At 39.7% G+C, this 13515-nt stretch overlaps 1 protein-coding gene across 1 annotated transcript; it reads left to right on the forward strand.

Moving 5' to 3' along the window:
• The first annotated feature begins 1625 nt into the window (after positions 1 to 1625).
• On the forward strand, positions 1626 to 13022 carry tgm2b (transglutaminase 2b). The gene is made up of 13 exons (XM_061687552.1): positions 1626 to 1694; positions 5581 to 5760; positions 7030 to 7248; positions 7820 to 7938; positions 8332 to 8460; positions 8554 to 8731; positions 8877 to 9009; positions 10477 to 10583; positions 10684 to 10923; positions 11018 to 11293; positions 11662 to 11822; positions 11904 to 12040; positions 12404 to 13022. Exons 1-13 carry the CDS (start codon positions 1685 to 1687, stop codon positions 12552 to 12554), a joined length of 2040 nt encoding a protein of 679 aa, XP_061543536.1. The 5' UTR covers positions 1626 to 1684; the 3' UTR covers positions 12555 to 13022.
• The last annotated feature ends 493 nt before the right edge of the window (positions 13023 to 13515 follow it).

Raw genomic sequence — 13515 nt, forward strand, 5'->3', positions numbered from 1 at the left:
GGAAAATATGGACTTGTCTCGGTGACCCCAAACTTTGAACAGTAGTGTACTGTATTTGATATAATGTTTACCCTTATTTAGAAGTCTGGGATGTTTACCATTCAAGCAGCACAGGTAAGGAAAGAAAATAATAAGGTATAATAATAATAATGAATAATAATAATATTGAAAAATATGATATTATTAGGTGGCACAGTGACCGACTGGTTAGCACATCTGCCTCGCAGTTCTGAGGACCCGGGTTCAAATCCGGCCCCGCCTGTGTGGAGTAGCATGTTCTCCCATGCCTGCGTGGGTTTTCTTCGGGTACTCCGGTTTCCTCCCACATCCCAAAAACATGTGTGATAGGTTAATTGAGGACTCTAAATTGTCTGTAGGTGTGAATGTGAGTGTGAATGGCTGTTTGTTTATATGTGTCCTGCGACTGGCTGGTGACTAATTCAGGGTGTACCCCGCCTCTCACCTGAAGATAGCTGGGATAGGCTCCAGCACGCCCGTGACCCTGGTGTGTATAAGCGGTGTAGAAAATGGATGGATGGATGATATTATTATGATATCACGTAAGTGCAGTCAATAATTATAAAACATGCAACATACAGTGTTGATGGCACAAAAACAGTTTGACATTTCTGGTTATTCATGACGTGCAAGTTAATAGATGGTTTTCATCCACTGTATAGTATATAATATGTGCCGTATATGTGCGTAATAATTATAATACAATTGCTGTACCGTGATATTATGTTTGTCATTGAGAATGAGGCATACAGGGAGCATTATGAACACCAACCTACAAATTCCCAAATTTGGCTCAATCTTAGCCAATGAAAGGATGTGTGCATAAAACCACTGTATTCAGTGCGATGAATGTTATCAGCCATTCTAGCGTGGAGCCTGATGATTCATGTTTCAAAATTTTTCACACAAATAAGAGTTTTAAGTTAGCACGCATGTTTTGGGAATGTGAGATAAAGCTGGTGTAAGCGGAGAAACGTGAGAGGGAGAACATGCAAACACTAGAAATGAGGGCCTGAGTGGCGATTTGAACCCAGCACCTCCAGGCAGATGTATTAACCTGTACTCCATTATAATTCCCTCACTGTAATAGCTTTCTACAAAGTCTTCTCAGACTCAAAAGAGTGGAGGCTACAACAAGGATATTTTCTTCCTTTGCCCCCGCTGTAGGTGCAGTGATCACATGGTCCAAGACAGAACGTCACTGGTGTTCATTTGCGCAATGCCGTGCAAGAGGACTGCTGAGTAATGTTCACGTTTTGCAGTTAAAAGGTGCAATGAACAAAGGACGTCATTGATGATGACTGAAGTATTGACTTGAGCATTAAGTAACCCACTGTGTCCTATATGAATGCCTATAATTTCCCATCCCATTAGTGCTTCCTGAAAGCCATCATGACATCATTGTTGAATCACCCAAACTAGTATACCGCTTCTTCAGTGCAGGGAAGTTCCACTCTAACCTAAAGGTGAATTGATTCAGTGGGAACCCCCCAGACCCTCACCCACCCCAAATACACACACTCACATCTTTTTGAGGGGAGGGTCATATCACGCCCACTCAGCATACTTGAATGGGGAGGAGGAGGAGTACAAATAACATGCATATAATGACAAACATGCACTTTATTTCCACTAAGCTGGTCCACGCGTGACACTCCAACCCAAAATGGCTCAAGGTATGTCATACTCACGCCAATTAGTTGATTAGCACTCGGGTCTTCATTTATTTAGCGTGAAAAGTAATTTATTTATTCATTATGTTTGTTCTTTTTATGTATGTATAATATGTTCTTTACTGTTCAGTGTAATTTGATGATGAGGAGGATGAAAAGTTAATGCTGCTTAACATTAATATGACTGTAGTTTTTTTTTTTTTTTGAAAGCAACTTATTAGATATTTGGGATGCTTCAGCTGTCTGCATGTCCTGCATACACACACACACCACACCTCCAAGAATGTACGCATGTTAAAAAATAAATAAATAAATAAATTAATGACCCTGATGTTTGAACCTTTTGAAACGGGACCACTCAGAATAGCAGCAGAGCAGCTGGAGATTAGCCTCCCTCCCCTACCCAGTAAAGAAATTACCCCTGGGAGGATTTTTTTCACTCCCAGAGAGAAATCAGTCACCTTGTCACCTTCAATGTCAGCGTGGACAATTAATAGCATGCCATAATCTATCTTTATCTTATTGCGTTTAAAATGGATGCATACAGTGTGTCTTAAAATTTGACGGAGATATGACAGAATACATTACAATGGAAAGTAAAAGAAAATATGTTTGAAAAGAAACAAAGAATAACAGTAGAGTCATCATGAAGGAGAGTTTACATTTTCAAAAGGGAGTAGGAAGAAGGAAAATACTTGTCTAGACCTACCGCTCTTTTTCTACATATAACTTATGTCATGTTAATAACATGCTATACATACAATATATTCATTGATATAATATATCACATTTTCAACCGGATGCCAGCAGTAGACATAATGTATCATTTTTGTCTCTAAAAAGTGGTATGTAAATGAATGCTACAAAATGTTTCTACACTACACTTCTGTTTTTACAATAATGTCACTTGGTTTCCAGCTGTGGGCTGCTGCAAAAAGCAAGCATGCAACTGAAATGTCTCATTACATAGTTGGTACTAAAAGTGAAGATACACTTTTTTTTATGTTTACAGGCACATGTTTGTTTTTTGCCTTATAAGGTAAACTCAGGCCTCAGCTGCTCTTATCGAAGCGCCACTTGGCAGCCCACAGATGATAGGCAATGTGTGGGAGTGTACTGTAAAGGATGAATTGCACTTCTGTGCTATTGCATGCTGTATCTGTGCAAGTGAATTAGATGTATTTTGACTGGCTTTAGTTAACATACAGTATGCCCTTACCTAGGGAATGACAGCTGTTTCCCATTTAAACACAAGTATGCCGGTACTGATGGATTCCGGTCAGATGCGTTCATTTGATATTAATCTTTGTAATTGTTTCCACATTCTATCAGCCTCGTATTTGCTTTATTGGCCTCAATGGTGTGAGTGCATTTTAACGCAGCTCTCATCAAAAGAAGGTATAAAAATTGATTTGTTGGATGAAATACTTCATTATTTTCATTTGCAGATGGTTTCTCACTTTCTTCACATCTGTGAAACAATATAGTGATTTAAAAGAAAATGATATTTGCACAGATCAAATGAAATGAAATGAGTGCAAGTGCTAAGGCCAAACCGCAAAGCCGATCCTCATTTCTCCCAAGCTAAGTCATGCCACTCCCACCACACTTCAGTTGTACAGCCAGGTCCACCACCCCTGTCCTGCATGGTTCCCCTCCTATCCCTGTCCTGTCTAGTCCTGTCCTATACTGTCCTGTCCTTCCCTCACAGTGTGTAGCACAACTGACCCATACAACACTCAAATCCACTCAAGTGTCAGTGTACTAGTTATATAATGCTTTACTTTCTTCATCTTGTTTATAGCTAGTGCTTTGTCTTTTGTTGTCTTCTATTCCTATGTTATTTAGTTACCTTAACACTGTCTCTCCTTGTTTTTTTCTGTCACTCCCCTTTAAAAACTTTAATTTGTCTAACTGAACAACTGTAATTCTCAATAAATATCCATCAGAATACAAAGAAACCACAGTGGCAGCTTAAAAAGTACACTGTGACACAGTAAAACTGCTCTGGCATAAAAGACCTAAGAGCCAAACAGGACATTTAAAAAAAAAAAAAAAAAAAAAAAAAAAGTTATTTTGTCATCTTTAAGAAATTTGCTCCAATTTGTTGCACAAGTAAAACCGCAGCATAAAGGATCAGACTGGATCCCCATTGGCTTCATATAAACCAGCAGGAAGTCTTTGAGGCTTAGTCTGTGTTTACTTTGGTCTCACCTGACCATGGCATCGCAACCTCGTGCTTGTGTCCAGCCACTAAGAAAAAACAGACATGGGGATGGTTAACCTTCTGACATGTCATGAAGTGGCCCGTTTTGGCTGGAGACCGACAATGAAAGCGATTAACAAAAAATGCTTCAACAGGAAATCACAGGGTGGGATTGTTAGTCACGGCTCACCCTGGAGAGGAGCGGCTGTGTGTGTGTGTGTGTGTGTGCGTGCGTGTGTGTGCGCGCGTATGTGTGTGTGTACATGTGCACGCGCATTGTAAATGAATGTTTCTATCCTTGTTTCTATCCTCCAGCATCTCCTGTTTTCAAGATATTTGACTAGGACACCATCATTTATAAATGTAGCAAAGCTTTTCTGGTCGGATACCCTTCCTAACACCAACCACAGTTTCAGCCATGGGATTAGTCTTTGGTTATCCAAGACCTACTCACAAGGCAGCAAGTTTGTCATCTGTGTCTATACCCCAGAGACCTGCTCAGTTTTTTGGCACTGAACACACGTTAGTCATAGAGTGGATAGTATCCACGTCATACTCAGATTAAACATCTTTCTACTGTTCTGGTAAAAAAAAGTGGTAATTTTGTTGTAAAAGTTGTAGTGAAGGAATGCCCAAACAAGTCTTTTGTTTAGAGTCCAGACTCGGACTCCTTCATTTTGCAAAGTACTTTGTGATCTTTGTATATGAAATTTTCTATGTAAATAAATGTTACTAACATACTTACACAACATGTTTAACATGGTAAAGCTACATGGTTCCACACTACAGTGCACTTTTTAGTGTCACCTGCTTTCCAGCTGTGGGTTACTGCATAAAGCAACCAGTTGAATTGGTCTAATTTCATAGGTGGTACTAAAAGAGAGGAAATAACTTTTTAATGTACTTTCTTATTTATTTCCAAAGGTTTAATTAGTGTTTTGACTGAAAAGCAACAGACAGGCTTGTTGTTGTGTGCTTATTGAAACTCCACTTCGTGTGTCGCAATAGGCAATATGTGCGAGTGTACTGTAGAGTCAAAAGTCTGAATATTACACAAAAAGGGTCTCTTTTTGGTCATGTAAAAAACAATAATCTTACGAGTATACAAACTAATTTTACGAGAAACACGTGTTATTTTTTTTTTGCTTTTGTGAAAAACTTAAGACCAATGTTGGAAATTAAATAAGTGAGTATCCAAATTCTCACACCAACCTACAAAGAATTGAGAACAGCTGCATACAACATTAATTTCTAAGAAAGCTTTTCTATGGCCATAGAAAACATAGGAAGCCACTGTCAAATGTGTTATTCTACCTGCCCAAATTCACTGTACACTAATACATATCGTAAAATGACAGAAAGTTGCAGATGCAAAACATAGCACGACTGCTTCACCAATTTCCGAAAAACTATGTGGAGGAGTATGGCATTGGCCAAGGAAGAAAACATTACATTTTGGTGCAGAATCAATTGTATTTGTTATAGTTAAAATTCTCATCCAGGGAAGATGATGCTCAACTTTGAATTGTTTACTTGATTTGATTCAAATTAAAACACATGATGTGGCTGACAAACCATGGGTTGATTATTGTAATGCTCAGAAACATAATCAACAACTGTCATCTTTAATTTAATGGAATGCACTTTTGTCAATTGTTTGGAAATGTTCCCTACTTTTTTAAGCTCTCGACATTGATCGCTGGAACTTGGAGTGTGACCTCAACAACACAGACCATTACACTGACCTCAACGGTGTGGACCGCCTGATCGTGAGGAGGGGCCAACCGTTCAGCATCAACTTGTACCTTCGCTCAGGAAGCTACCAACCAGGACGCAGCTTTCTGGACTGCATTGCGGAGACAGGTGATACGTTTCTTAATTCGGATCAGTGAATGAAAACTAGGAGTGGGTTTGGGTTCAAATCTCAGCTCAGTTGTTCTTCCTATGCTTGGGTGAGTTTTCCTTCAACATTCTGTTAATGTAAGACTTTAAATTGTCAGGTGTGAGTGTCAACGGTTGTTTGCCTGCTTATGCCATGCATTTGGATGGTGACCAGTCCAGGGTGTACCCCGCCACTCATCAAAAGTCAGCTGGGATAGGCTCCACGCTCTCCTGTGACCCCACTAAGGACAATCTGTAATAAAAATTGATGGAAGTACAGGTTCAAACGACTACGTTCTGGTTTGAGTCACATGTTTTTACAGATTTCTCCATTCACTTAATTTTTCTGGCAAATGCTAGAATCAAATATATACATGAATCAAGTCAGGAATAATTACTTTTTCAGCTTGTAAATATTTAATATGTGCTACACATTTTCCAAAAAAAAGCCCTCTCTGACTGGAACATGCTCTGAGTTCCAAAGGTGGAAAGTGACCTACTGTGGTTGTGTCCTGTTAGGATGTTAATAGAATGCTAGACACGCCCAGTGGCAGTGGATTACCTACCCGTTTCATGCTGACACACGTTGTTTTCCAGCCGATTGTCTTTCCAGACATGAAAGAGAGGAAATGAGATGTGATGCTGATGGAAAGGAAAAGGAAACACTGACTTTTAATTTTTTTTTACTCTAGCCTCATTTACTGAAGCTGCAGTATTTTATTTATTGCATTGTGCACACTTTTCTCCAACTGGGGGCAATATAATTCATTCATCAACTTCTACTTGTCTTCTAACATTTTGTCAACTTGTAATGCTCACAGTGATAAGACTTCTTGCCAACAAATCAGACAGTTCCAGCAGGAAGTGCGACTTGCCAACAGGAGATGTGTGTAATTACTGATAACAGTGTCGACCGTCTACCATTTCAAGTTAAGCATATTTTAATGGGTTCAAGGAGGATCCTTGAGTCCATGATCCCTTTGTCTTAAGTGGGCAGTGAAAGATGTGAAGGAATTGTAAGCATGCACGACCAGTCTGAGGCTTATGTAACTTACCAGAACAGCAATCTGAGCATTTGCCATTTAGGGCCACAAGAGTTCCAAATCCTTTGGGTCATAATCATTTGTTATTCTGCTGTTCATTCGCATGAAGAGATTTAGAGTTTGGGTAGTTTAAAAGCATTCCCTTGAGGTTTGTAAGACTCAAATGTTTCACTTCTCTTTCCTTCTTTAACCACAATTACTTCTCCAGGTCCTCAGCCTTCTGAGCAGTATGGCACCCGGGCCTCCTTCGGTCTGTCGGCCAACATTGACACTTCGCGCTGGAGTGCGGCGGTCGTCAGCCCCCCTGGAGACACGGTGGCGCTGTCCCTCTGCGCCGCCCCGGATGCACCCATAGGACGCTACATCCTGACCATGGGACATTCTGCACAGATTGAATTCATCTTGTTATTTAACCCCTGGTGCTCAGGTGGGTAAACAGGTTTGAAGACTAAAATAAATGCTAAAAAGCAACAATGTAAAAGTGCAACCAACCATTTACCTTGTTAGCTGTCTCAATGTTGGCATAGACACTGAGGTGACTGGTCATTCATTTTAACAAAGTTAAGACACACTTGTTCACCGCCGCCGTTGGGCACAAGCACGTCTTCATGCGTGTTCTTCTTCGTTGGTTTTCGCCACTTTTTCTCCGAGGTCGGCGGACTGTAGGAATCGAAACTTGGAACCGAAATATATAAATTTGAATGATGCCGGGAGAACCGGAACGTTAGTCACGGTTCCTATGGGTTCTCGATGCCCAACCCTTGACAGGTGGTAGATACAGTAGATAGATGAGAGATGGATAGATACAGCTATAGATATATTTTGTATGTGTTAATTGATTGATCAATTGATTGATTGATTGTTTTTTTGAGTGAACATCATTACCCCAAATAAGTGTATCTTCTGTAATTTATTTAAATTCTATGAAGTGCATCAGGATCAGTATGCACATGCACATGCACAGCCACAGTTTGTTTGACAGTGTTTCTTGGCAACAGGAGATCCAGTATATATGGACAATAAGGAAAGTTTGGAAGAATATGTCTTGTCCCAGGATGGGATCATCTTTCGAGGCAATGCCAAACATCCAATAGCAACTCCATGGAACTTTGGCCAGGTACCAACAGAAACACTGAAGTTGCCAGCCTTAACTCACAGTTGCATACCCTTGTTTGTTTCTGAAAGCCAAAGCTCTGCAGGATCACACACATTTATAAAACTTAAGAATAATTCCTCCAAAATCCAGAGGTATATGATGTGTTACGCAACCACAGAGATGACCATATTGAAAAAAATGTAATCAATGCTATTGAATCTAACAGCAAACAGCAGAGGATTGTTATAGTCTCCAGTCTAATTCTACTTCTGGCATCTCCAGCACATGACTTATGTGATTACTGAGGCTTTATGTGCTTCAACTGCACCTGTTCACTGGTTTTCAAAGCATGTTTCTCACATATGATGTTCTTCAGATGATGGACAGCAATAACCTTTTTTTTTAATTACACAGTTTGAAAGTGGAATCCTGGATGTGTGTCTGAGGATTTTGGATACGAATCCTAAATGTCTGCGTAATCCAGGCAAAGACTGCTCAGGCAGGAGAAATCCCATCTATGTGTCAAGAGTTCTCAGTGCTATGGTGAGTTAACTTTCTCACCATACTGTATTGTTTTTTTTTTTTTTTTTTTTTTTTTGTTTTTTAGTCCATGTTGACACAACTTTTGCCTTACAGGTTAATTGTAATGATGACAAAGGGGTTGTGCTGGGAAACTGGACAAATGACTTTGATGGGGGGGTGAGCCCCATGTTCTGGAAGGGCAGTGTGGAGATTCTGCGCAACTGGGACACACAAGCTTGTCAGCCTGTTCGTTTCGGCCAGTGCTGGGTGTTCGCTGCTGTCGCCTGCTCAAGTAAGATTGGATTGGACAATGTTGAGCGTTCCAACCTATCTAAGGAAACAGTGACATAATGCAGAAGTGTATAAGTGAAACGTTATGATGTATATTTTTATGTCAATACAGTATTGCAATACTCATGCATGTATTCACACTGTAGTTTCCAGAGCTCTTGGCATCCCCTGCAGAGTTGTCACCAACTACTACTCAGCCCATGACATCAACAGCAACCTCGTGATTGAACGCTACATCAACGAAAATGGGGAACTCATTCGATCCAAAGAAATGATCTGGTATCCATTTATCAAATTATAAAACTTTTAAAAATTATTCAAAATATCATATTTTTCTATAATGATGACTTTACTTATATAATGGGTGTTTCTATTGTTTTTAATAAATCACAATTTTTATTGAATGATAATCCATCCATCCATTTTCTGTAGTGCTTGTCCTGATTCGGGTTGTGGGTGAGCTGGAGCCTATCCTAGCTGACTTTGGGCGAGAGCCGGGGCACATCCTGGACTGGTTAACCAGCCAATCAAAGTTTAATAATAACATAGTTTTCATTTGTATTTGTTATTTTCTCTTCATATTATGCAACTCAAATACAGGGATAACAAACACTCACTGTCCAAAACATTAAGTAAAACATTAAAATGTAATGAGACCAACAGAGTGACTTACTGTAACTCAGACTGAATCTGTTGCCATCATAAACTTCGTTCCAGCAATGTCTTAAGTCAGGTTTTGACATTGCTAAATGTCATACAGGTATAAAGAAAATTTAATTTCCATTTAACAAAACTAAAATAAAGTAAAACTACTCACCATTTGAAGACATGTAACAGGACACGTAATGGAGAGAGAACAAGATGTTTGTAGTGCAATACAGTCACAGGTAGTATTTTATAGGAATTGCTTGAATTAATCATTGTTCTATGTCTGTCAAAAAAGACAAAGTAACCCAATTGCAGAGTTTTGTTTTTCCATGCTCATTGAGCTGAAGCCTTTCAAAGTTTCCACTTGAAATTTTGCGTGACTTTGAGGTGTATTTTTCAATAAAAATTTAGTTGAACTCCAGATTTTTCAACTTTTGTGGGCCTTTTTTTAATGTATATTTTGGGGATTGAGTGAGAGTGCTAAGCACTAGGTCACTGTAGGGTTCCTTACAGTGACCTAGTAGTTAGCACATCTGCCTTAAAGTTCTGAGGTTCGGTGTTCGACTCTTGGCTCTGGCCTTCCTGTTTGGAGTTGTTGTTCTCCCTGTGCTTGTGGATTTTCTCCATGTACTTCCTCCCTAATTCCCAAAACATGCATTTAGGTGAATTGAAGACTCAATTGTGCGAAGGTCTGAATTGGCGTGTGAATGGTTAGTTCTATATATGCCCATCGATTGATTGGTAACCAGTCAAGGGTGTATCTCTCCTCTTCTCTAAAGTCAAAGGGGATCGGCTCGAGCTCACCAACAATCCTCATGAAGACAAGAAAGTGGATGGGTCATTCATTTCTGACCATGTCAATCAAAAGAGAGCATTATTATGTTGGCAAAGGCAGAATTTTTGATTCAATTCTTATTGCTTAGTGTGTATATTACATATGATTTCAAAGTTAAAATTGAGTCTTACAAACCCCCTGGCAGTTAGTAGATGATATAAAAATACTGAACCAACTTTGGCTGTAGGGATTCAGACGTCTATGATGTCAGTGAATTTTGTGTATTGCACATTGAGCTGTGCTTATCGTGATGGTACCTGCAGGAACTATCACTGCTGGGTTGAGAGCTGGATGACCCGACCAGACCTAACTGGTTCTGCTTATAACGGCTGGCAGGCCAGTGACCCCACGCCTCAAGAAAAAAGTGACGGTAATTAACCCTTTTGATTACAGAACCTTTCAAACATTTGTACTGCATCTCTGAATAGGAATGTGGAACAAGTCACAACACCCGCATTTGTCCTTTCCAGGAGTGTTCTGCTGTGGCCCCATCCCTGTCAGGGCCATTAAGGAGGGTGAGCTCATGTACAAGTATGACGCCCCCTTTGTTTTTGCTGAAGTCAACGCTGATGTCATCACCATCATGAAGAAAAATGATGGCAGTACATCCAAAGTCACATCTACCCAATTGGTTGGAAAGATGATCAGCACCAAAGGCATTGGCAGTGACCACAGAGAAGACATTACTCACCTCTACAAGCACCCTGAAGGTAAGCAGCAGTGCATCATGCCAAAACATACTTATTCATCATGAAAGGTTAAGTTAAATGATTGTGAAATTATTCCATTTCTCTGTGTCGTCAGGCTCTGATGAGGAGCGTGAGGCCTTCAAGAAGGCCAACCACCAAAACAAGCTACTCCAGATGAAGGAGAACGAAGGCCTGAACGTGACCATCAAAGTCTCCACCGAGATGAACAAGGGCTGCGACTTTGACGTGTTTGCTGTGGTTACCAACAACACACAGAGCGACAAGAAGTGTCGACTGCTCTTTGGATCCTGCGCCGTGTCCTATAATGGCTTTCAGGGAGGGAATTGTGGCTTCAAAGATTTGCTCAATGTTGAGCTGTCACCTGGAGGAGGTGAGCAAGCCTCACCGTCGTTCTTGTATAAATGTATATGAAGTGTCTGGAAATGACATCTGCACAAACTAAAGCAAGGGTTCTTCACCAGGGGGAGAAAAGTGATGATGATGCTACTAGTATTTTCAATTTGCTCAGATGGTTTTCCGAGCAGAGCTGGAAGAAAAAATCACTCTTAACACATCGTACCTTGCCGGGATCTTTTAGAATTGTACAAAAGATTTGCATTTCCTCAAAACAGTCCGATACAGTAAGAGCAGGAAAATTAAAATGGCGAATTGTGTCATTTCCTGCTAAAATACCCATTCGACAAATAAATAAAATATCAGTTGGGCTCTAACTGTATATTGTACTGTTTTTTGTTTCAGCCAGGCAGGTTCCACTAAGGCTAAACTATTCGAAATATGGTGGGCTGCTCACTGAGGACAACATGATCCGTCTGGCAGCTCTCGTGTTCGACTACGCCACCCGGGAAGCAACGTTGGCAGTGAGAAACATTGTGCTGGACAATCCTGAAATTAAAGTCCGAGTGAGTGTTATAATGTGCAGTGATGAGGAAGCACATGTTTTGACTGTACTCACAATGAGGCCTCTTTGGTGCCTTCTGCAGATCCTGGGGGAACCCAAGGAGAATCGCAAACTGGCGGCCGAGATCACTCTAAAAAATCCTCTGCCGGAGCCATTGGAAAATTGTTGCTTTAGCATGGAGGGGGCCAACCTGACTGGAGGAAGCATCATCTCTGAGAGGTTGCCTATGCTCCATCATATCCAATGTCTATTTGTCATTGACTGGCTTTATATCAGAATCTTACCTGCAGATAGATACCGTTTCCATCCAACTACAGTATGACTAATCTTCCCACCACTGAGGAAATGGATGGAGGGATGTTACCTTCAATCTTAATCAATGCTTTAGATTAAAGTTAAATTGTCTGTGGTTTCTCTTATCAACACTTATAACTTGAGCAGTTCAAACATTATTGCTCACTTGTCTGTGTAAAAAGATATAACTGTCACGATTGCAGTATTAATAGTTATTTGTCACGTAAATATTTAGGTTACCCCAGGCCTGTGAGATTGCTTGCCACTAATATTTACTTTGGCCCACAGGCTAAGCTTCACAGTGGGACCTGGAGAAGATGCCAAGGTGAAAATGTACTTCACTCCCACCCACAGTGGGCTGAGAAAACTGGTGGTCGATTTTGACAGCAGCAAACTGTGTCACGTCAAGGGCTACAAAAACGTCATCATTGGAAAATAATCAAATCGGCTTGTATTGACCACAATTACTGTTCGTGAGACAAAAGCAATACGAAGCCTTCACCAAACAGCTCTTCTTTGCATTATGTAAAACATAGCCCGACAGATATTTTTAATTCAGAGACAAAAAGTGTAATGTGACCTAAGAATAGTTCAACGTTGGATAATATTTTTGTATATAAAACTGCAAATAACCATTTTATATGTGCATTTCTTTAAAATGTACGTTTGAATACTGAAGTGATGTTTGGCATAATGCTGTTAAAGTGTACAATTACCGTTTTTAGTAAGTCTTCATAAAATATATACAGTATTTCTAAACATAAAGGTGCAATGGGTGTTTTTTATTTTGCAAATATTTGAAGCAACTGAGAATCAATTACTATAGAGTACAATCTCCAACGAACACATCATTCTGTGACTGGTTGACTTCCAAGTTGTTCTAATTTCAAATAAAATGTAGTGAAATAATTAGTTCCAAGCTCAAACTGGTGTTTTCTATTCATTTGCTTGATTATAATCAATGTTTGCATGTAATTAATTGCATTGGTGGAGTGCAGCCCCTCTTTCTTATGATGCATTACACGTTTCTGGTTCTGTTTTTTTTTTTTCTTTCTTAAATCACATTTTACCATCTGTGGGGACATTACACAAACCAAAAAAAAAAGTAAAAAAAAAAAAAAAGATTTTGTGATGTCACAGGTAACGATGGTTTGAATTCCAAATTTTGTTTGTCTTTTGAGGCATATTTTCCAGAAACTTTTATGAATTCCTAATTTTTAGACTTTGGCAGTTCTACTGTACCCTCACCTTGCTCTATAAATTAGGCTTCGATTACATCAACATTAAGGTTGTTCTTGGTAATAGAGCGTCACTCAATTTAATATTAAAAAATGACCTGCAAAAAATGTTTTGGTTAATGTGACAGTACTGCTCTCTGCTGCCCACGACGAATAATTATT

Source organism: Phycodurus eques, chromosome 10 (assembly GCF_024500275.1).
Source record: "Phycodurus eques isolate BA_2022a chromosome 10, UOR_Pequ_1.1, whole genome shotgun sequence".
NCBI classification, from domain to species: Eukaryota; Metazoa; Chordata; class Actinopteri; order Syngnathiformes; family Syngnathidae; genus Phycodurus; species Phycodurus eques.

Bases quoted from the DNA above. Each gene is read 5' to 3' on its own strand.
- tgm2b (XM_061687552.1), top strand. The intron at 7,939-8,331 runs GTACCAACAGAA...TTAATTACACAG, and splicing joins CTCCATGGAACTTTGGCCAG to TTTGAAAGTGGAATCCTGGA. The intron at 10,584-10,683 runs GTAATTAACCCT...TGTCCTTTCCAG, and splicing joins GCCTCAAGAAAAAAGTGACG to GAGTGTTCTGCTGTGGCCCC.